This window comes from Neocloeon triangulifer, unplaced genomic scaffold (genome assembly GCF_031216515.1).
Source record: "Neocloeon triangulifer isolate White Clay Creek 2 clone unplaced genomic scaffold, ASM3121651v1 ptg000002l, whole genome shotgun sequence".
Lineage (NCBI taxonomy): Eukaryota > Metazoa > Arthropoda > Insecta > Ephemeroptera > Baetidae > Neocloeon > Neocloeon triangulifer.
Window position 1 is genome coordinate 3,846,805 of NW_026775545.1, and position 24,771 is coordinate 3,871,575.

Here is a 24,771-nt window from a genome sequence, read left to right on the forward strand (position 1 = left end):
AAAAAATGTGTTTCATTAATTGGATTTTAAATTCTTTCATTCATCAGTGAAAGTTGCTCTGCATGAAGACTGAAATAAAATATCATTGAAAATACAAGAAATCAGACATATTTTACAAAATCCTGGACAATTGACAGAGTGCATTTTCGCGATTATAAAAGTGAACCCAACCTTTTATGTGAGAATGATCCGAAAGTGAAGGTGCACGGGAAGTGAAACGTCGTAAAGGTTTACGGTCTCGCCAGTGCTATATTGTGTGAAATAAGAGACCAGTGTGTGCCACGCCGTGCTAACAACATAGCAGGGAATGTGGCGGCTAAAAGTGGAATTGCTCATAAATCTCGAGAGCAACCCGCTATGGTCAGTGTTATATATTTTTCTTACACTAGCAACAGCGCACACAACATTTTTGCGCCCGCAAAACGAGCCCCGCCGTGCAATAATAATCCTTAAATTGCTCGCTGATTGCAGGGTGCCCACCAAGGGAAATCTGAGCCGAGAGCGCTTTTTCGCCTCGACCGCCAATTAATTGATTTTCATCTCCGCGACGAGGGCGGGCCGCACGAGTCTAGATTGCACAGCCCTTGTGTGTACGCGATTGAATTATGGCACTGGTTGGTCTTAATTAGAATCTCGACCTCTGTGTTTAAAACCGTGAAACGCGAAACTTCAGGAACAAAATGTTATCGATATCAAGTTGCATTTTTTAAACATTATCATATAGCGTTATTGAGTTTCAAAATAAAGAGGTTTTTAAGATAATTATTTTTATAAAATGTTAATTTTTTAACAATCTGCCTTAATTAGCAATAACTAATAATTAATAAAAGTAATTTTATTAAAAAAAATTATGGACCGTATTGACTACTCAACATCTGTATAAAAAGATGAGATTTAAAGATATATTATCTTTTTATGACAATGGAAATGTTTGTTTTTGTCCGAGCAGCAATTCAACAACACCGATCGCGGGTCATGCAGCAGCCGGTGCATCACGGTGCAGAGGAGCTTCTTCTTCAAAACAACATCTGCTACTGACCGGTCGGTGTGTAAATTATTGGCCGGCGTGTGACAACAATAATGCATTCGGGCAGAGATGGAGGACACACAGCTAGCCGTGTCATGTGCGGCGAACATGGAATTCAAATTATTACACCGCACGTGCACGGAGTGTCCCGTTGCATCCACAGACACACTGCCGGGCGTCGATCAGTGTCAGGGCGCTGAATTAGCGACAATATTATGACTGCTCTTGATGATACCGAGACAAATAGCGAGTGAGTCCCATTGAGTGCGAGCGTGTTTTCTGTCTGGCAAAATGCGCTCCATTTGTTTCACTTAAAGAGGAAAATAGTGGCGCACGTGATGGTTGCAACACGCGCAATCGATCGGCCCACGCTGCATTGCAAATTAATGCAAAAAAGGGTTGATACGTGTGATACTTTCAAAGCAGGAAAAACACATTAATGTGATGATAAAGTTGGAAATTATCATATGCTCACTCTCAAATTTAAAAGTTGAGAACCGCGAGGAATAAATTTAATCTAAGAATTGAATTCCCAACTAATTGCTAGCCTGTTGCTAGCTATGGTATTTAATTACATTGATTTTGTTTCAAGGTTTCGTATTTTAGAGGATTTTATCATACGACTATTGCAATAAATAATTATTTATTTTATGAAATTAGTCGAAAGTGGAAATTATGGAATAACTAATTTAAATAAACGGCAAGGAATTCTTGTATGTTTAATGCAAATAACTTATATTTTCATGAAAAAATTATTGATATGTGACTGATTATTTTCAAAAAATAACACACAATTTTATGAATTTTAAATATTTGCATTGATTTATAGGCTTACAAAAATAAAAACTATACATTTTCTACCTAATATAAGGCCACTTTATTCCATCATATTACAAACGTTTCTGCCTTAAATCTAAATTTTAAATTTTATTCATCACATTTTCTTGAGGCGGCGAAGGTGTGGAGCCACTGACTCAGTTTATTGTTCACCTTGTTCGTGTATCATTTTAATATTTTTTTTACTTTGCACCCTTCTGAACACTCTAAAAGTTTCGCCAAGAAATTAAGCTCTATCGCAACTGCTGTCCCGATATACAAAAGTAAAACATGGCAAAAGAAATCTAGGTCATAATTACGGGGTAGAATCCAACTTCTGCATTTTACAGGCGTGTTTAATAAACTGGAATTACACAAAAGTCCAAAGAAGCAGTCCCTTGGTGTTTGCCGAACCAGCATGGCGTGGTGCAATAAACACGGCAAACACACACGCACTTCTTCCCTCGGCATTATTACGACCCTGTTGGGAAAGCTATGCAACCTGAGGAAAATTTACAAAGGGAAACTTCTCGTCTTTTATATGAGCCACGGCGGCGTTGAGAGATGGATTCAAAAGCGGCGCGGTGGCGAAAACTTTTATTGTGTTAAAAAATGGTGTGTCGCTCAGGGGTATAATTAAAAGTTGCTTATCTTGGTAGGCGGAGAAAGAGAGCATACCCTCTGCTCTGCTCTGCTCCGGTCCGTTTTTATTTAACGAGAGTCGTCGCCCGTTGGAAAAATGGCAGGTGACGGAGCGGAGCCGAGAAATTTCGCAGCCAGACGGGACCCTCGTGGATAGGCCTGCTCTCATCGTCCCCAAATCCTTCCCGCCACACCCCCGCGGGCAGATAGATGTCCCTCGAGGTTGCGCCCTTTTCAAGCACAGGCGCCACCAGAATGTTCTCGCCCAGCAAGAACTCTGCGAAAACATACATATCGAAATGATTTATCAATGTGGCCGGTGATTCGACTTAATGGCCGAAAAGAAAAAACGCAAAGCTTGAAAGGGTCGTTGCTGGAGGAAAAAATTGCTGACCGTCAAGCGTGAAAAGATAAGTCCGCCAGACGATTTTGAAAGGGAAATAAGTAGCTTGAATTCTTACGACTTCAGGTCTATTTTTAATCTCATTTATAGAAAGACACGCAAAAAATGAACGGTTATTGCTGATTTGTTTTCTAAATTTAACAATCGATAGGGAAAAATTATTTGAGATTAGTGATGAAAACAAATTTTGCGCAAAATCTCCATCTAATTTTTACACAAATTTAATGAGCGCATTTTTGATAAAAAAAAAAAACTCATTAAAATCTGCTTTATTTAATTTTAGAAATAATTTGAAATAATAATAATAATCTATACTGCTTTCACATAGATTTGATATTTAAAAAAAAAAGATCTTTCATAAATGAAATTTAATTAAGATTTTTGAGAGCAATTCTAAAATTTTGACAATAAGGAATTGAAAAGTATTATACCAAATATTCGCTTATACATAAAATGTAAACTATAATGTCCACCCAAACCGCAACATAAAGTGTCTCTGAAGACATGATCGATTAACAAAACTGCTCGTTGCGGTGTGCTAAGTTTCATAAAGAGCGGCGAGGAAGCTTTTGCAAAGAATTTAGACGGCGTTCCGACGAAATTTTAAGGCTGAAAGAATTTGCCCGGCAATCTTTCAACGCGAAAAGGGACGGCGGCGCTCAATTCGGCGCCTCTTTCTCTATTTCTCGTGGGCAAAAGGGCGTCTATTGAATAAACGAGGGAGGCAAATTTATCGGCGGCGCTCGAGATTTTACCTGAGTCGATGGTCTGGGCTATTGAGTCGTGCGGCGCAATCCACCACACTGGCAGATTGATTGGAATTCCAGCCACGGCCCTTTGTCTTGCGAGGGCGTAAAAAGAGTCGGCCAGCTTCACGTGCAGCTCCACGCACTCCTTGGCAATTTCCACGGTCTGCAGGAAAACAAATCGGAATTATTTCCACACCGCCAACACCCGACCGAGCAAACACTGGCACACGTGCATGCCTCCAGATAATTTTGTTATCAAATAATAACGCTCCTCCTACGCCAGTATTGGAAAAGGGGTTTTGGAGGCAAGAAAATTTGCGTCTATCTACAAAGAATATTCCTTTTTCTACGTTCAACCCGTTTTGCATGCGTGTGAAAATTAAGAGTAATTCTATAATTTACACTAAAAATAATAAATTATTTAATTAATTTCACTCAACATTTTTTGCATTTATTTTTTAATATTGTTGCATAAAATTTTTTTATAAGGAAACATTATTCTCTGATAATTGTGATAAATCAAAGTAATGCAGAAAAATGATAAATATTTCAGTGTGCATTATTATATTGAAAACCTAGAATTCATTACACTTTTAAGAAATAAGCCTTTCTGCATTAAATAAAATGCAAATTCAAATGGGACTGATCAAAAATATCAAAAATGAAGGAGGAGCTTTTGATATAGTCAAATCAGAACATTGTTTGATTGTTGCCTATTGTTGTACTCTGGAGTCAAATCTGGCCCTTGCAATGGTAAATGCGTCAAAAAAGACAAGCAAGACCCAAATTTCTCTTTGCCATAATTTTTATTATATTTTCTTTTTTTAATGCAGAATTTGCAATTTCCTACAGCAAAATTTATCAGGCAATTTCTTAGTAGTATCTTGTAGTGTACACTCTTTTATACACTGGATGTATTAACGTTTTCTCAAAATAATTGTATAAGTTTTTGTGATCTTTTCAACTTAATCATTATTAAACTCGATCTCAGATCTCAGTATCGATTCATCGTGAAGAATTATTGAACAACGTAGAGGAAAAACACTCTAAAGAAGTGATATACAACCGTATTTTCAGTCCCGGGTTTCCGACCAGCCTCGGAACTAGGCCAAACCTCGGCTCATCACTTATTTATGGCGAGTAGGCAACCTGCGCGACGCACGTGTGCCGCCAACTGCATAAACCGGCACATACTCTTCCTCCTCAATCGCAATTTGTTCCCTAAAAAACTGATTTTTCTCATTTTTCAACTCACCTCCTGGTCAAAGTCCCAGGGCGGAATGGAGAATTGCATGATGGGCATGAAGGTGACCGCCTGCATCCACCTGATGAAGAGCTCTTTGTCCGGCAGGACGTTGTCGTAGCCGTTGCCGCCGATCATGTCAGGCATCACGTTCGAGTAGCCGACCAGGTTGAACGTGAGCAGGGTGGGAATCAGGGCGGCCAGTCCGTTCTCGTCGTCCCACGTGCTCCCTTTGTCGGACATTCGCACCGCCAGAGCCAGCCTCTGCATGCCGAAAGCGGTGCGCATTTCAGACAAGTGCTGCAGATGATCGTCTATCCGAACGGCCGCCTCGGCGTACGCTTTTGTGAAGGCTGCGGGCTGGCCGCGGATGGAATGGAGGGACCCGTTAGCAGGGACGTAACTCATATCACCAGCATCAAATTTGAAACCTAAATAAAAATAAAATTATATGAACGTTCTTGCCAGTAAAAAATAGTTTTTTGTTTGTTAATTCTGTTATTGCAGTTGTATTTTAAAATTTTTGTTATTTTTATATAAAATTTCAACGCAGTATTTCAATAATAAATGTGTACAATTATATAATTTAAATTAAACGCTAAAATTAACTTGTTTTAAAAAAAGGAGCAAAAGGCAAAGTCTGCTCCAACTTATCAATGAATTTGTTTGAACTTTAATATATTAAATGATTTAGAATTTTCTTCAAAATTTTCAATGTTATTTTTACCGTCAATTAAGAAGTTTTCTTTCAAAAGCAGAAGTCGCACCAAAAACAAATCTACCGCGTTGGGATTTGTGAAATCGATCAGCCCTGCGTCTCCGTCCCACCAGGTTACTTTTGAGGCATTGCCATTTGCATCTTGAACCAAAATATTTTGAATGGCATCGTCTGTAAACGACGGGCAATTGGTGTTCACGAACGGATGAGTCCACAGGGTCACGCGAAAACCAAGATCGTGTATTTGGTTGACCATTTCTTTTGGATCGGGGAACGATTCGTTGTCGAACCTCGCTTCCCCGTAACACGTTTCCCATTTGTCATCAATCTATATATACAAGATCAAATTTGAATAAGTGCAAACAAAATATATGGATTTCGCACCTCTATTTGGCTGGCGGGGAAACCGTTTTCCACGATCTGCATTGCGTAATCCACGACAGACAGTTGGGAAATATTCGCCTTGTATTTGGCCCAGGTCGACCAAATCGGCACCCGGATCATGTTTTCATCCAACGGCGCCTCGGGCTTGCCTAGAAATACATTGGCCACGGCTTTGTGAACCATCGGCGTGTCCTCGGCGGCGCAAACGACAAGATCCAACTTTTCCTCCTCGTCTGCGCTTTTGTAATATGGAGGTTCAAAAGAGCTTGTGAAACACATCCTACCAAAAGCAAATAGAAAACCATCATTATGACATGTGATCTCTTGTAAAAGGAGAAATTGCTATGAAAAGAGGAAAATGACAAAAATTTCAAAGGTATAATTTTTTTAATAAAAACCAAGCGTTTAACGTTTAAACCGGTTTAAACTTAAAAAATTTTGTAATATGTTATAAAGGAGACTTTAAATTCAAGAATTAATTAAATAGAAATAAAAAAAAATATTCTTCTTTATTATTATATTTCTAATAAATTCATAGCAAAAGTTAATTTCAGAAAATATACTTAACTCAAATAAAAAAGAATGTAAAAGAAAAAAAAATAAAATAACTTACATCAAATGAATGAAAAAAATTTAAAATAATGTTTTTCACTTACTCAGTACCATTGGTGGTCCAGAACAATGGGACGTGGCTTGGCACAAAAACCATCTCGCCCAGAGACGTGAGCCAGTACCTTTCAACCACCCCTTTGATTCCATCGTACCCGCTCAGATATGGGACACGGACGTACGCCCTGTTTCCCTCGGCTGGCCACTTCTGAGTGCTCAATTCAGGTCCACCGAAAATATGGCGCCCCTCAAAATTAAAACAGGCCGTTGCTTGAGAGGCGTGCAGAGTCACATTCATGCAGCGGGCACTGCTGCTGGCGATGGGAAATTCGGCCACTGTGAGCCGCGCGGTGTCGTTCCAAGAAAGGCAGGTCAGAACATCGCCGGCCTGTTCCAAACAGGAGACGGGAGCTGCATCTTGAAGGTGACCAACATCCTGACCAAAGGTTAATTTGATGGTGGTTGTGACAGTTGAGGTGGCTTTAAAAAAGTAATGAAAAAGCTAACATTTATAGGGAAAATTGGAGGAAAATTTAAAGAAAAAGTCATTTGCACAGATTTGCATAATGTGTAATTTAATTGTTAAGATCATTTTTGCAACAATTAGGTGAATTTTATTTTATGTTGCTAAAGGTGCAAAATTTAATTTCAATAAATTTTAACTTACAGTTAGATAGAATAATTTGATTGCACCATAAAATTTGTGCACAAAGAAAATTGAATATAATATATTAAATTAAGATAAGAGTGGAAAGGATTAATATATAAATAAAAAATTTATTTCTTTTAAAATTCAAATTATGAATAAAATGAAATATAACAAATGATTAAATTAAAATTTTAAATTAACTGTTAAAATTATAAAATAATATAATAATAATTTGATTAAAAATTTTGCTTGTAAAACAAAAAAATGTTAGTGTTTTTTTTTTTTAATTAATTTATATTTTATTTATTCCCTTTGATTCTCTTTTGCACTAAAATTTAAATTTAGTTGCAAATTGTGTTTATTGACCTATCACAAAGGCAATTGCTGCCCATAATTAATTTAAATAAATTTTAAATAATCCGATTATATGAGCAAATAAAATTATTATTTTTCAAGTACATACCACGGAGTATGACGGTTGCAGATGAGTTTGTTGCCAAAATTTGCACCGTATTATCAAAGTGCATCGCCTTCAGCTCGGCCATAATCTCGACCATCTCCTCCTCCCAACTTTGGTTGTCCGAGATCGAAGCGGCGATCAAAATCGCAAGTGCAATGCTCGTCAGGACGACGGTGACGATCGTCATGACCACCAACACTTGAATCAGACAGGGGTGCGTCAGATTGCAAGATTAACCGCGTGGCGTCCATCAAAGGGGCCCTATACATGCTAATAATCATTACTTACCGATCCGTAGGCAGCATTTCTGGGGTGGTTCGCTTCGGCCGAGTTCCTCTTCAGGATCGTTCTCACTGATAAGCCACCGATGGCTGTCGGAGGGCCGCTTTTTCAAAGGGAACATGCCTCCGAGACTGCTGAATTCCTTCCGACTCTTAATTTCAACTGGCACGCAGCTACAAACACACGGCTCGGCTCGGCGCGCTATCAGCTTTTCGGCTGCAGATAAGACCTCCATTATCTTGAATGCAGTCCGTTTAATTTTTTCCCTGCAAACAACAACAGACGCAGCTTATTCAGTTGTGCTTTTGCTGTTATAGATAGACAAGCGGGAACTTGAAAAATTTTGTAAAGAATTTCTTTTGGAAACTAGAAATGGTTTATGACTTATTATGATAGTAAAATATCAAAGTATAAGTAAGAATTTGAAATTTTTCGTGTGCTTGCGTGATTCTTCTTATGAGGATATTTTATGACTTTCAATAAATCACAATAAATCACAACAATAATTTAATATAAAATTTTACTATAAATCATTCTAATAATTAATATTATTTCTCAGTTGATCTTGTATATTGATAATCATAAATTTGTTTTTAAATTACTTTTGATACTCAAAATATTGTATGAAATAAGCATGATAAAGCACAACTCACTTGTTTGAAATGCAGTAAAAGAAAATCATAATAAAATTAGCTTAACTCAACAAAATAAAAAAAAAATTGCATAATGGCATGTAAGTGTAAGTTATTTGCAATATCACGTTGTGAGCATCATAATTTATAATTGAATTAAAATAATGAATTTTGGAAATATTTAAGAAGTAGTATTACCGAATTTAAAGGATTTTGTATTAAACGCTTTTGCGTACAACTAGGGTGCAATGCAAACACCCTTCTCAACACGAAATCCTGCGGCCCCCGGCCGACTTTCAACCCTTCACTCGCAGTCCCAGCATGAGAAATCACTCAGGTTCCCCCGAGAAAAATCCGCCTGGAGTATTGGAGTATTACCGAATTATGTGTGCATTATGAAGTGTTAATTTCCCGCACTTTTGTCCTAAATTCATTTTCGTTTGCTCTAGAAATTCCAGAAATCCGCACAGATGTCTCTGCTTTGCGTTTGTCAATTTTGGTGATTGGAGAAGATTGGAGAACGATGATAATGCTCGCCGCTGATTTCATCCGCCAGAGGTCACGTCGTTCGACCCCTAATACTCAGCTGACCCGTTCAATAAGTTTGAGAAAACAGTGGTAATGTCTGGACGGTTGTCCTTTCCAAGCTGGACAAAGCCACGATCGGCGCCTGAACAGTGCTAGTCGGCGCCATGAACCGTCACCAGGTGCTCAGCGGCGCCTGCAACGCCGGCGACCACTGCTTCGCCGTCGGCTCCGTCGAAGGGGTCCCTTTTACGGTACACCCACTTTTCATTTTGACACTTTGGACCTTTTCGGCTGACATTTAAGTGGTCCTTTTAAATGACCTACAATATGTACTGAACCTTCAATTTATCCAAATCAGATTCAAAAACCAAATTTAGTTATAATAAAAGTTTTCTTACAAATGAAATAAATAACCTTCCTTGTTATTTTTGAAAAAATTTAATTTTAAAATTTTAAGTCGCAACACCAAACTAAGATTGCACAAAATTTCTCTTGTCACTTTCAGGCCTATGCCGCTGGGTGCAATATTGTGATTTTGGCCAGCACATTCGAACGTGTGCAAATCATCCCCGGTGCGAATTACAATTATATACGGATCAGCTGCATTGATTGCTCGACGGACACGGGCAAAATCGCAGCCGCCTATGACAACCAAGTCATCATTTTTGAGCCAACCCCTCTGCTGCAGAACACCTTTTCCCACGTAATTTGCACCCTGAATAATTTTGCACGGTAATTATTTGAAAAAAATTTAGCAACTGGACTATCGATGGGTTCAGACGGCCACCCTGCAAGCGGACTCGGCCATCAGTTCCTTGTCTTGGAACATGGAAGGCACCAGACTGCTCACCGGAGGAGAAGTTCTGCAACTGTGGCACTTTTACCCTCCTCTCTCGGAAGATGATAACAAAGGTATCGCTTCAGATTAATTTAATTATTTAAAGTAATTTTATGAATTTTAATTAATTTTCAGTCACGTTTGAGATTGGAGAGGAAGTGAGCGAAAACTCACCTCCTCAGGCCCACAATTTCTCTGGGGAGCAGCCAGTCCCCAGCTGGGAATGTGTATGGAAACAGAAAACAGCCACCCCGACAGTGCACATGGCCTTCTCGGCTGATGGCACTTTGTTTGCCACTGCCGGCAAGTCTGACAGACTGGTTAAAATTTGGTTCGAACAAAAACCTTGTACGTTGATCTGATTACTTAAGAATTAATTTTTTTTAATAATTCTTTTAACGATTTTTAGTGCTGTTTCCTTCTAAAAGCTCTGATGGACCTCCAGCGCACTCTATTAATGAATTCACCTACGGATTTGTCTACATTGCTCACCCGAGAGCTGTGACCCAGCTTTCGTGGAGGAAAACCAGCAAATATATGCCAAAGTGAATATTATTTTAAATTCAGTTTCAATTTTAATTGTGAATTTTTATTTAAATCACAGGGGCTCTGTAGCCAACATGTTGATAACTTCATGTCGAGACAATATTTGCCGAATTTGGGTGGAAACAGTATTACCTGACGACGGTCTCGTCAACATGAGCCAGTTTGATCCGCTCGCGGCTCAAAATCCAAAGTTCCGCACCCACAGGCACAAGCACCGCTTCATGCAAAGGCTGAAACATATGAAGTAAAATTTGTTTATTTTTCCTCAAAGCTAAAGTGATTTATTAATTAATTTTTCAAGGACGTGTTTCCATATTCGTCGAAACGCTAAAAGCCACAGCTCATCCCCAAGCATGTCTGGTCCAATTCCAACTTTGCCTTCAACCTTCAGTGTGCATGATTTCCACAATTACGGATTCCAAGGAACAGGACTCACAACTGGACTGCATTTCCACTTGGCCGCAAGCATTAATGCTGAAACTGGTTGGTTTGAATTTTTATCATAATCTAACAGACATTAAATGGAGAGAGTTTAATTTTCCAGTTAATAAGTACACCTCTGTTAGTAAGTTATTGCTAGTGACTTTTAAAAATCAATATTAAATTTTTCCGGAGCATTACAAACACTTTATTTATTTCTGCAGATATTCCACTTGTTCCGAGTTTGATTACTGCTGATCCAGACCAGGAACCAAACTTCATTTTGCACTGGCTGAATAACAAAGAAATGCACTTCACTCTACAAGCAGAAAATTTGCTTCATGTAAAATTACTTGAAAGTTAAATTTTAATCGTAGTAATTTATTTTTATCTAAAAAATAGGAGCTCACAAAGAAAGCCGAGAAAGAGGAAGCATATGATCAACAAGATAATGCTGGGTTTGTTGATGACGAAAATGCTATCTCAGCTTCTTGTAAGCAAATCCAGAATAATCTTGTCACACACTATTTTTATTTTTAACTTCAGCTAAGCCAAAAGGAAAGTTAATTAAAGGAACGTCACAAGACGAAAGCAACAGTGATGAAATAAGTCAAGGCCATCCCCATGCTAGTGCTCACTCAGGAGGGATTGCCAGCCATACAATGAGGCATTTTAATCTTGAAAATTATCAAATTTTGATTTCATGTAAACATTTTTATTCAGTAATGCCACATCACTGAATTCCTTGGCTACGGAAACTGCAGCTCCTGGGGCTCTTCCTGCTGGGGACCCACTTGATATGAGGATTGAAAGTTTGCTTAAAGACTGGCACCACGGGCCTGATCTACTTTTCTCCATCCACCCCATTGATGGAAGCTTCCTGATTTGGTAAAATATTTCTTAACATCATCATAGCACACTGCAATTTTATTTATTTAGGGTTGTCGAATGGCTGGATGAGTATCATGCTGGATCTTTCCGTCAAGCCCAGGTGTCCTTCTCAACTCGCATTCCAAATGCATTCCCATTGGGCGATGCTATGACCATGTCGACAAACATCAGTCTTTTCAACACCTGCCAGTCTTTGGCGCTACGAAACTTGATGAAGCCACCTCCTCCGAGAACTATTCCCACTTCAGCTGCTGGAATAATTTCCTCGGAAGGACTTAACACTGTAGAGGAGCAGCCAGAGGGCAATGATGATGATCAAGAAGAAAATGAAGAAAAACCAACAGCTTCGACTGAAAACTTGCAAGAGCAGCAGAACAACCAGGATCCAGATTTGGACACCAGTTTCTCAGATTTTCTCAATTCCACTCCGTCGCCTGTCATTTCAATGGTGTCAAAACACAAGAACGGCACTCTCAACCTCTGGCAACTCACATTCTCTGACAAGTCAAAGTTCAGTCAGGTTTTGAGTATTAGTCACAACTCGAGGGCATCAGGCCACCGTTTCAGAGTGAATGACATCACCTGCCACCCTGTTCTGCCTCTTTTACTTACCACTTCACATCACAACATCCCAGAAGTTACAACTCCGAACAGCAATGGCTATGATTCGCCTCAAGATAATCAAATCCAGGATGTTTCTGTTCTGAGTGTAAGCTGAAAATGACTCCAATTAAAACTTATTAAATTAATAAAATTTTACAAACAGGGCTTCTGCAGTGAGCTGATTTTGTGGCGAGTTGATGCAGTGGGGCCTTTGTCAAAGTCAGGAGGAGTTTCAGAACTTGCCAGGATAAACTCGCCTGAAATTTCTGCTTTTTCTAACGTTGCTTGGATTCCTACTCTTTTGCCAAGGTTAGTTAGTTTATCAAATTTTAATTTTGCACTAATTTAATAAAAAAATCTAGCACCACCTTGGGAAATTTGTCCAACTCTCCAAGCGCTTGCTTTGTTGCCTCAGATGGCCAAAGTTTGCGAGTCTACCAAGCTGTTATTGACGCCAGAACCTTACTGGCTGAAATCAATAGTTCAGAACGGAGGAGCAGAATGATGGTGAGCTTATGAGAATTTTATTAGAATTGATGTGACAAATTCAACCTATCAAATAGGATTCCATGATCAGTATTTCAGAGGAGAGTTCAATGGACGACGGAGGCAAACATACATCCCTTCACAATAAAATCAAAATTGTTTCTCAGCAGTCAACTGCTCGGCCTGGATGTGTCATTCAGCTTGATCCCATTTCAGATGCAACACATGTATTTTATTTGACTCGATTTGAAAATATTTCCTAATTTTGAATTTTACAGGATTGGCAAAACACTCAGTTTTTGCATGTGTTCCAAGAGCAACTCATTGTGGGCCAGAAAACTGACCCAGTGGATGGTATTTTGGGTCCAGATTTAGGTCTTATGGAAACCCAATTGGGAGCCATGGTTGATTTGCAGCAATCTGCCGTCTTTGAAGAGCCGTTCTACATTGTGGTGATGGAGAAGAGCGCCAAACACACGTTGATGCACATGTGGCGGCTCGTAATTGCCTCTCAGCCAGACAATCCTGAATTCTGCGGAAGCATGATGTATGTTCCTGACAGTCAGCTGACTCAGGATGATGGAGAGGAGGACTTGGATCACCACGTTGGTGCAAGTCACGCCAATCATGAACCAAGCAGGACTTCTGATCAACAACCAGAACAGCCTCCGACACAAACATCTCATGTCATCATTTCAACAACAAAAGTAATTTTTATAATATAATCCAAAAATCTGATTATAAATTTTTAATTCAGGTCTGCACACAAATTCTACCATTGCCTGAAGATGTCGAGGTTATCCATGCTGCTCCAGCTGCTGGCCACCTGAGCTCAGCTTCGATTTACCCTGCTTGCTTTGCACCATACACAATCGTCACAGCCTGCTCCGACAATGCTGTGAGATTCTGGAACTGTAAGGTGACAAACAAAAAGGATAATACAAAAGACTATGAGTGGTGTGAGTGGGAGATGAGACGAAAGGACAAAGAATCTACCGTGGAAATTGCTGGTAATGATTTGTTTATAAAAATTTATTGCAAAATGTTAATTTAAATTATTTTTTTAGGTAAACCATTGAATATCAGTGTGGCATACAGCGGTCGCATTGCTTGCGCCTACAAGTACGGAAAGTCCTTTGCAAGACCATCTCGAAAGGATCCAAATGCTCGTTTTGTCAACATGTGCATTGCCATTTATGAGTGTGAAAGCACAGGTGGTTCAGAGTGGGTTCTAGAAGATACAATTCACCTGAAGAATATCTATGTGCCATACCTGTCTGAGCCAGACTTGGACTCAAGTTTGCATAGCGCGCTGTTCAAAAAGAGGTCGCCAAAGACGATGTTCGACGACACCCTTGGAAAACCTAGGTATTTTATAAAACTAACTTAATCCTCAAAAAACTTAATTACATATTGTTGCAGTGAATCTGCCATACCTTCTGTACCGAGCTTCAGCACTTTGCACACACTCCGAAAGTCCATTTCCGAGAAGGGCAATGTCTGTCCCCTGACGCAGAAGCACCTTGTCCAGCTTGATTGGGTCTCAAATGAGGATGGCTCACACATTTTAACTGTTGCCGTTGGTAGCACTGTGATGCTCTTCACCCCAGTTTCGAGTGACTTGGCTCAAGCTAACATGAAAGCCATGAAAGAGTCGCAATCGACAAATAGGCCAATTCTGCGGAAGGCCTCCTCTTTGGCTGCTCCTAACTTTGTAGACGAAATCAGGTGGATGAAGCTGAGGAAAATTGAGCTTCACACTGCTGATGGCCTTCCTGCCCTGCCGATGCAAATTTCTTGGGTGCGAGATGGCATTCTCGTCATTGGCATGGACAGTGAAATGCATGTTTACTCTCAGTGGAAGCCTTCTTGTAAGTTTCCCTTCTCTTATTTTTATAATTATCTATAATTTTTTTCCTCTAATGAATTTACTCTATAATTGGTTGCTTTGTCATATTTCAGTTTCCATCACAACAGACAACCAGCTTCAACATCAAGAATCGGAGGAAGTCCATGACTCTCGAAAGCTTAAGGATGAGCAGCTTCTTAGTTTGGCACAGGAAAGTTCTCAAAGGCAGTTAGCAAACGTCCGGTCAATGACTCATTTGACACGCGTCAGCTCAATCTTAGGAACAGTAGCCGATAAGAAGAAACGAGGTTTGCATTTGTTTTAGGTTTCTCCTCTCACAATCAGATTCGAAATACATTTTCACAGCAGGTCAGGCTGAGCCATTAAGCATGGACTACATGCCCGACTACGGTCTTTTCGAGGCGAGTCGCATTGCATGTCCAGTGTTACCACAGTACCATCCTAAGCAGCTTATGGAGCTTCTCAACTCTGGCAAAATTCGCTGGGTCAAGGCAATCTTGGCCCACCTGGTCAGGTGCATCTCCAACACATGCTCGAACCGCCAGGGCTCTGTCATGCATGCGAGCAGCACAGATGAGGAAAGCATCTGCAAGCAAAAAGGCTGGTCACGGTCAAGAGCTCTCTCTGTGAGCTACGCACCAGGAGGGACAACAAGTCCTTTGGAACCTAGAGGCTCAACGACTGCCATTCCAGAGGAGCTGATGCTGGATTATGCAGAAATCACATCCATTCCACCGTTGCCTCTGTGGACTTTACTAGCTGCTGACAAAGAAACTCCAAGTACTGGAAAACACACAACTGAAGACAGCCAGGTAATAAAATAATGTTCATGAATGAATCTAAATTTTTTCCAAAGAAAATCAAGAAATGATTTTTCTGTTCTGTTCCATTTTAATGTTTATTAATTGTGTTAATAATATTTCAGAACTACAATGATTTATTTGATGCCAATTTGAGTATGGTGGACGAGTCTCTGGAAGATATCCTAGAGGTTGAGCCCAATTCCCCTCACAGGCCTGACCGCCGCATGTCAGTATCTGGAGAGCGACAGGGACTTTCGCATTTTGGCCCTCGACAAGGACGTCTCCTCTCCCGCCTTCTCACGCACACCCACTTGCCAGGCCTCTCCAGCCTTGATCAGATGCACTTGCTGGCTCTTGCTGATACAGTGTCCACTTGCAACACAGACTTTGCAGAGAGATTTGCCATTGACGCTGCCAAGACCGCCATCGCCAAGGAAAACCTAACTGGAATTCCTGGAGAGGAACCCTCGACAGGTAGCTGTTTTATTAATTTTCTTTTGAAACTGTTCTAATTTCTAATTGCAGATTCATTGGATGACTGCGGGCTGAGATTTTTGATGGCCATGAAACACTTTTCTTACCTGCTGAAGTGCCTGGCACTTAACCAGAGAGCCCAGTTCCAAAAGCAGGGAGTTGGAATGAACAACATTGTGTGGGCGTTCCATTCTGAGAGTGAAGAGGAGTTGCTCACCCTGATCCCATCCTACTCAAAAGGCACCCTCAGATGGAACACTTTGAAAGAGCTGGGAGCCGGCTGGTGGATGAGAAATTACACTCTTTTGAGGACTTGCGTTGAAAAGGTATAAACAATTATATAAAATATATGCATTTTACTAAAACCTTTTTGCATTCTCAGCTTGCGAAAGCCGCTTACCAATTGAAGGAGGACCCACTTGACGCAGCTTTATTCTATCTAGCTATGAAGAAGAAGAGTTTGGTCTGGGCCCTGTTCAGATCAAAGAGAGACGAGAAGATGGCAACTTTCTTCTCAAATAACTTTTCTGAAGACCGCTGGAGGAAAGCTGCCCTTAAAAATGCTTTTGCATTGCTTGGAAAGCAGAGATTTGAACATGCGGCTGCGTTTTTCCTACTGGCTGGTGCCATCAAAGATGCTATTGACGTACATTAATAATTTCTTTTAAGTAAAATGTCTAATTAAAGTATTTATTAGGTTTGTCTCAGTAAACTGGAAGACTTCCAGCTTGCCATGGTAATTGCCCGTCTGTACGAGGGAGAGTTGGATCAAACTCCCCCCAGTTTGAAAAAACTTCTCTATGAAGAGATTTTGGGCTGCAATGCTGAGGGGGAGGATTACAACCCATCAAGAGCTCACCCAGATCCATTCCTTAGATCGATGGCACTTTGGATTTTGAAGGATTATACAGGCAGTTTGAACACGTTGCTGCACACAAACATTGGCAGTATGCACCCTCAGTACATTGACGAAGACAAGCCTGACAGTGCCCACGCCAATCCCAACGTGTTCAATTTCTATGTCTACTTGCGAACGCATCCTCTGCTCATCAGGCAATACATTGCGTCATCAGCCCAAGACAAAAATAAAGGACATTCAGTAGGACAAAAATACCAACTTTTGCAGCCTGTCATTTAAAAATTTAAATTACTTTAGGTTGTTATATCCGGCTTCAGCTACGGTGGCTCCGACTCTAAATCAGGCAAACAGGACAAGCAGTTGCTTTTGGAAGATTCGATTACTCCTCTGGAAAGGCAACTTTACTTCACAACTGCCCATGCTCACTTCAAGGCAGGATGTCCTGCCCTGGCTCTTGAGGTGCTTTCAAAACTTCCCAACAAAGTGTTGGACTCTAATGGAGATGATTCGCCAAGTGAGCTCCAAAATATACTTAAGAAACTTTCAACTTAAAAATATATTAAATTTTAGATATGTTGAGCAGCCCAATCAAAGTTAGGAAGCAAGACTCCCAAATTGATACAGGAATCCTTGGTGATCAGTCAGGATGGGGAGGCTCGAGCTCAATGGACAAAAAGGGTTTGTCTAAAATATTTCCTTTTGCACTTAGAAATTTGTAATATTATTATATTTTTAGATGAAGTATTTGACTGGTCGCAACCTGCAAGCAAACCTAAGGAAGAGGAGCTCACATTTGATTGGTCTCAGCCTACCTCTCGCTTTGAGGAAGAACCGCTAGATCTAGGATTCGGAAAAGATGATGACGAGGAAGATCTGGACGAGAGCGACGATGAAAAGAAAAAGAAGGCAGAACCGAAACCGTCCACCACAGATACCCTGGAAGATGAAGCGGAGAGAGACCAGGAACTGAACATTCCTCTGGACATTATGGCCCAGCAGCTGAAATTTGTTGCTTGTCTAAAAATTTTAATGGAAGAACTTTCGACGCTAGCCACTGGTTTTGAAGTTGATGGAGGTCAACTTAGGTACCAGCTGTACCTGTGGCTGGAGAGGGAAGTGGAGGCCTTGCGTCAACTTTGCAGCTACAGTGCTGGAGAGAATGATATAGCATCTGCAGGTAATTTTTATTCCACTTTGAAGATTAAATTTTTCTTACAAATATTTGCAGATGAGCTTTTGCTTGAAGAATCCAAAGACGTGAATTACACAACCACACCATTCAAGGCTGGAGAAAAGCCGACATTGCATGAAATATTGATGGCGGAGAAATTGGACTTTGAGGCCAAAGTGCAGAGAGCTGCAAAGCGAAAAAAGTGGCTTAAAGGTAATTACGGAGATAAAGTTTTAGAGTAAAAGTTATAAATAAAATTTCCAGCCAATGAAACTTTGCTCCGAACTCTTTTGAGCTACTGCAGTCTGCACGGGGCGAGCGGAGGCGGTTTGGCCTCCGTCAGGATGGAGCTTGTGCTTCTCCTGCAAGAATTGCAGCAAGAGAAGACTCAGCAGCAACTTTTGTCTCCACTGCCCTTCCCAACAACTTTGCCTCTCTTGTCCGCCAGTGTGGCTTGTAACAAAACAGTGGTCGCTGACCCTGTACGCCACCTGCAGGCCAAGACCCATGACATGCTCCAGACGATAATCGAGCTTCGCTACCCACCAATGCCCACCCGAATCCACTTTTCCGAAGTTTTCGTCCTTCGAGATTTGTCTGTCGCCCTCTCTGCTTGCATTTATCAGTCACTGTGCGACTCGGACACTTTCAGCGTCAAGCAGCAACAGGAAGGGTAAATTTTATTAAGACGTTATTTACTTAGAAATTATTTTCACTATTTATTCTAAAGTATTGGAATGGAAACTCTTGCGAGACTGAATGTTGTCACTCCGAGCAGCCATTTGATTGCCGGTCACGGTCGTAGAAGAAGGTACAGCAGTGACGAGCCTCTCCAGGTTACAACTCACCCTAGCAAATGGCCAGGTACAGATATCAAACCTCACATGAGAGTTATAATTTGATTTTAAAATATTTAAGGTGTCACAAACTTGAGAGCTTTGCTGGCTCGAGAAAAAGACGAAGACACGCCTAAATTGAACATACTACTTTGTGAGGCCTTCATTGCAACGTACATGAGTCTGGTGGTTTATGCCATGTCCACTTGTGACTGCAACATCCTCTTCAGGTTGGTTGGACAGACTTTCTGTAACCAAACGTGGGCCTCTCTTTACGGAGGAGGAGTGAAGAAGCTTCTCCGAGTTGCTACATCACAACCTGTATCTCAGGTATACAATTAAAGTCATACACTCCAAATTTTTATTGATCCGGTACAAATTCTTAGCAGCAGTCGCAGGGGAGCATAGACAAAGAGGCGCCCCCCAGCACAGACACTGCTGGTGCAATGTGGAATGCAGTGACCAATCTGACGAAGCAGCGAGTGCGACTCAACATGAAGCTCCTGGGCCAGTTCGGCAGCCAATCGGGCGCTGTGCCCATGAAAGAGGACAGACCAACATACAGGGAGCAATTTGTTCCTCCTGAAATGTCAATGGTGTCCTATTTCCTGATCAAACCGCAATCACCAGTGGACGCGGACTTCATTGATTACGACTCGGCAGATTCTGCAGAGAGTGAAATGGAGGAAGAGGAGGAGGATGTCTTTGATGATTCAACCACCGGCAATGAGAGGGAGGACAAGGACAACACAGAACACTCCAATCCAAACAGTTATGCCTGGTGTGTTTTACGACTTGCCATCACTACCCTTGTGCAGCATCAGCTAAAGGACTTCCTCAATGTTGCTGGCATTGAATTGCAAGGTTTGTTGATTTTTATCTTATTGTAGCTCTTTGTTATTTTTCACTGAGCTAATTTCAACAATTCATTTTTATTTTATTTATTTGATTTTTTTTTATTCTTTCTTTCAATTTATGTTACAGAACTTCCTGTGAGCAGTCCTCTAATCCACGCTGTTTTGCGAGTTGTCTACCACTGGGTCGAAGTTCTCAAGGAAGACCTAGAAAGCAAAGGTGCCTCTCCATCAGACTTTATTCCAGGCTGTTTTGTTGACTCGAACACTACCTCTGGCCCAGCCATCCACAAGTACAGATCTCTCCTTGAAAAGTTCAACACCCCGTTCCAGTGAGTTCCTAAATATGCCATTCCTTTTCCACTTTTTAATTTCTCATTTCAGTCCGAAGCAACCTGCTGCTGCCCCTGCAAGACGCCTTTGGAGCTTCTTAGTGCGCCAAGAAGAGGTGCAGGACATTTTCATCCGAGCCGTTTTTGGTAAGAAGCGGATGATGACGCAAATTTTGTCTGGTGAGCCCATGATGAGGCAGGAAGACGGAGCACCTGACTTCCACCATTTGGCCTTGCCCGAACCAGTTCGCATCATCCACAAGGACCAGGACTCGATCTCATCGTTCTGCCTCAACGAGGTAAAAACAAATGAATTTTATTCAAAAAGGAGAATTAATAAAACTCTGTATTCTCAGGTGGCCAATGGATTGTTGGCTCTGGCAACGCCCAAAGAATTGCAGGAAATGGACATTTCCCTTCTGCTCGAGTCTCCTGCGTGGCTAGAAGATGAATGTGAATTTGACATAGTGAATTTATCAAAGTGAGTTTTTTTTTAACACATGATTTTAAATTTTAATCGTTCTAAAGTAGGGAACCTGAGCTGATGCCAGCAACCAGCTTTTTAGTCATTCAAACAGCCAGCGACAGGCCTCTGTTGTCACAGGTCTCACCGAATAACACGGCCAACAATTCGAGCACCTACGGTTCGTCGCCTGCAAACCAAGGAGGCATGGCAGGCCAAACTGGAAGAGGAGCCTCAGTGGTGAGTTTGCAATTTCCGTACGCTTGTTCTCATCAAATAGTGGTGAAATTTCGGGGGTAACAAAATGCATGCAGCGGCGTGGCTTCTTCTTTGAGACTAACCGAGTCGTCTATTAACCAACTTGCTTTGTGCTTCTCTGTCTGTTCCTATCTTGGCTCAGATGAAGGGGCTCAACTTCCCTGGGTCACACAACCCGCGCTTCTGTCAGTTTGTGATTGACCGTAGCAGACACATGCTGAAGCCGGTGAGCACCATCAACTTCAAAACAATATCAGCCAACTTCACTTATTTTTCACAGCTCAAGTCATGATTTTTATTAATCGCTTGTGTTTTCCAACTTTTTTTCCTGTGTTGTTCCGTTGACTTTCAGTGCTTTTCAGTGCCGTGTTGCTTTTGTTTGACGTCCGATTTTGAAACCGTATAGTTTTTTTTATAGTTTAGCACATTAAGGCAATGAATTGTGGATATCAATAATAAATCAAATGATTTTCAAATAATTTCAGGTGAACAAACACAAAATTGATGGTATACGAAGAATGAGTGCCCACCCTCTGATGCCAGTTTGTAAGTTAGAAGTTTTTTTTTCAAACTGGAATTTCAAGATTAACTCAGAAAATATTCTTTTATTTTAGACCTGAGTGGTTCGCAAGACGGATCTGTGCAAATGTGGGAATGGGGTCACACACAGCCAGTGGCGACTCCACGACCACCAGGCACGTTTGCCAAAGTTACCCGAGTGCGATTCAGTCAGCACGGAAACAAATTCGGCGTGGCCGACGGAGACGGCAACGTCAGTCTGTGGCAAGTGGGAATCGCATCGACCGTCACAAGGCCATTCTTTGTAATTTTAATCGACGATTTTTAATTCTAATTAACTAAATTAATTGTTGACTTGCAGAACTACCAGTGTCACAACAAGCTGACCAGTGACTTTGTGTTCCTTGGCTCCTGCAGTTTACTTGCCACCGCTGGTCACAGTTCAGAAAGCAAAAATGTGGCACTCTGGGACTCGCTGCTGCCACAGAAAAAGGCTCTTGTTACTTGTAAGTAATTCTCTTTATTTTTTGTAATTTTTCATTAAAACTATCAAATTAATTGAACATTTTCATATTGATTTAATGGGATCAATTTTATTTGCAGCTTTCACTTGTCACGACCAAGGAGCCACAAGCATAATTTACGCACCTCAACACCAGGCCATCATCTCTGCTGGCAAGAAGGGTGACATCTGCATCTTTGACGTCAGACAGCGGCAGCTGAGGCAAAGATTCTTGGGACACGAGTCAACCGTCAAGTGCTTGGCTCTTGATCCCAACGAGGAGTTCTTTGTCACTGGCTCAGCAGACGGAGACATAAAGGTCAGTTAAAGAAGAAATATTTTTTTCTGAAAATTGCAAATAATAGTAAGATAAAAGATTTGCGTTAATCCTTTATTAGATTATCTTTTTATTAGTTGCAAATTGTGTTTATTGATCTATCACAAAGGCAATTGCTGCCCATAACGGGATACATCATTTATACATACAATTAAATTATGTGATAAAGGTTTTTTGTAATCGACTAGTGATAATTATTCAAAGTAATTTGTTGCATATTTTAATTTTTGGCTTCTTTTAAACAATAAAAATTAATATGAAATTTTTATAAAATTGATAAATAAATTAAAATTAATTATTTAATTAGCTATAATTATAAATTATAGTTTATAAATTTAGTTAGTATTAATCAATGCTTTTTTTTAAATTTATGTAATTTTATACATTTAATTAATAAAACTGTGTTGTATTTCGAATGAATCCATTTTAAATTAAAAACCATTAACTTTTTTAAAATGTTTATGTTCTTGATTTGTTTCTCAGGTGTGGAGCATGTCCACTCTGCAACCGTACTTTATGTTCCCCGGAGAGCACGCGCGCTCGAGCTTCTTCAAAAATATTGGCCAAGGCGTGACGCAGCTGCACATTGACTCGAGTTCACGGCTCTTCTCGTGTGGCGCCGACGGCTCGATGAAAGTGCGCCAACTGCCCGACAGAGACTTGGTTGTGCAGTCCATCTATTAAGTGCACGCTTGTAGCCCTGACTCGTGCACTTACTCTTTCGACAATATTTATCTCGACTCAATTATTTGTTCCGAATCAATTCCGTAGCTAGACTGGGATCAACATGTTGTTGAATTCGGCCTTGGAGTCCTTTTTTTGAATTTTTTTTGTCCTTTTGTGGGAGGCATTTAGGAAATACAGTTGATCCGATGACAGATTTCGCATAAAATTTCCTTTCTTATACTTACTGAAATGTCTCGGACTCTGCTCTTGTTGCTCTATATTGTTCAACGTGTCTTTCAAATGAGATGAAAAAAAAGTTGTGCCGCAAAATAGTTCAGTCAGTTGCTAAGAAATATATTGTCTGTTATAATTCATGAATATTAATTATTAATCAAACTTGCATTTTAACCGAAATTATGAATAAGATAAAATTGTGGTTTTTACGTGTCAAAAATCGAGCTTTGTTGCTTGATCGATTTTGAATCGGCAAAGTATATAAATCAAGATGAAATTAATATATATTTCAATATTATATACAAAAAAAATTGGCCTGCGGTATTTAATGAACAAAGAATTATGAAAATCGTTTGTCTGGGTGTAAATCGACAATATTAAATTTTAAGCAACTTTTTCTTTAAAATTCATTTCTTGTGTTCGGATCAAATTTAAATCTTGTGCGACGAAAGAGAAAATTAACCTAAAAAAACGCGGTCACTTTGGTATATTGTCCCAATTGCAACATTTCCATTAGCAATATTACACTGGAAAAATTTAAACTTTAGAAGTTACTGTAGTCGGATCTAGTGTGTAAGATAAAATATGGAACCTGATATTCCACAGGCAAAAATTGTAAAAATCGCCTCGTTATCTAAATAAGATAAATTATGATATTTATAAAACTGAAAGTTAAAAAAAATGTACCATCACGTGTAAAAGAAAAAACGTATTCATATTACAAGAGTTATGCAGTTGGAAAAAAGCAGATTTTCCTCTAGTCGCAGCAGTCATTGCGTACATCACGTATTTTTTGCTTGTACAGTTTTTTTCTTTAAAAAATGCGCGTAGGTCAAAATACTTTTGCTAATTATTTTTGTGTTGTCACATTCCCAGCGCATTATGTTTGGAAAATGTACGATATTTTAGAATTTGAGGTTTCAAAGGAATTGTTATTTTTGTTATGTTAATTTTATGAATAATTATGTAGCTGTAATGTAAGGAGCTGAAATTTGAACACGATCAGTGCTGTTTTCTCTCCCTACCGCCGCCCTATCCATTGTGATATTTCTGTCTGTTTGCATGGCTATTTAATTCAACTTTTATTCAGCTCGTCATTCACAACAATTATACTCTAGAAATTCGAAGTAACCATAGCTTTGGCAATGTACAGCTCCCTATGGTTCTTATTATCGAAGCCGAGTAAATTATTATTCCGTAAATATTGCAAGATGTTCAAACAACATATATTAATAAAATGAGAGTATCCACAGAACATAATAATATTTCATTAATTTATTTAAATTACACAAATATTCTGTATTATGATATTGATTTTATCGCAATATTATCTGTTAAAGTAAAAAACACACTTCTGTAATATTATTGGCGATTCAAAAAAAATCAAATAATGTTAATTATATTAATATCTTTTTTATGGAAGAAATTGATGAAGTATAAAAAATAATAATTAGTGTAAAAAAAAGAGGTATCGTGACAAAATAAGTGAGGCTGAAATTTAATGTGGCTATTTTGTTTCATGAAAAATTTCCAAAGTTTATTTCATTTTTCTATTTATAAAAAAAAAGTGACTTCCGCTACTCCCTCTGCTAGCAGTTCTTATTTTATTAATTTTTTTGCACTCTGCAAACCAGATAGTACCATTGGCAAATTGATCATCATGCTAA

General features: G+C 39.8%; 2 protein-coding genes across 2 annotated transcripts; one reads left to right on the plus strand and one right to left on the minus strand.

Annotated features, from left to right (window-relative positions):
* Positions 1-1,870: 1,870 nt before the first annotated feature.
* On the minus strand, positions 1,871-8,249 carry LOC132202993 (myogenesis-regulating glycosidase-like). Its single transcript, XM_059630391.1, has 8 exons — positions 7,989-8,249; positions 7,704-7,898; positions 6,639-7,071; positions 5,983-6,262; positions 5,608-5,926; positions 4,893-5,311; positions 3,644-3,800; positions 1,871-2,762 (listed from the first exon to the last, which is right to left on the minus strand). The coding sequence occupies exons 1-8, from the start codon at positions 8,215-8,217 to the stop codon at positions 2,551-2,553; spliced, it is 2,244 nt and encodes a 747-aa protein (XP_059486374.1). The 5' UTR covers positions 8,218-8,249; the 3' UTR covers positions 1,871-2,550.
* Positions 8,250-9,150: 901 nt separating this feature from the next.
* Positions 9,151-24,358, plus strand: LOC132202195 (dmX-like protein 2). Its single transcript, XM_059628961.1, has 43 exons — positions 9,151-9,393; positions 9,648-9,845; positions 9,898-10,054; positions 10,116-10,328; positions 10,390-10,525; positions 10,585-10,770; positions 10,828-11,009; positions 11,171-11,289; positions 11,349-11,439; positions 11,493-11,613; positions 11,670-11,834; positions 11,886-12,546; positions 12,604-12,749; positions 12,803-12,947; positions 13,004-13,153; positions 13,205-13,633; positions 13,684-13,936; positions 13,994-14,294; positions 14,349-14,797; positions 14,889-15,083; positions 15,142-15,608; positions 15,722-16,073; positions 16,125-16,399; positions 16,456-16,719; positions 16,771-17,172; positions 17,230-17,446; positions 17,503-17,610; positions 17,669-18,109; positions 18,161-18,316; positions 18,368-18,776; positions 18,834-18,967; positions 19,022-19,269; positions 19,326-19,803; positions 19,924-20,125; positions 20,178-20,424; positions 20,482-20,606; positions 20,657-20,828; positions 20,989-21,072; positions 21,332-21,392; positions 21,461-21,669; positions 21,727-21,871; positions 21,969-22,186; positions 22,688-24,358. Exons 1-43 carry the CDS (start codon positions 9,307-9,309, stop codon positions 22,886-22,888), a joined length of 9,999 nt encoding a protein of 3,332 aa, XP_059484944.1. The 5' UTR covers positions 9,151-9,306; the 3' UTR covers positions 22,889-24,358.
* Positions 24,359-24,771: the final 413 nt, after the last annotated feature.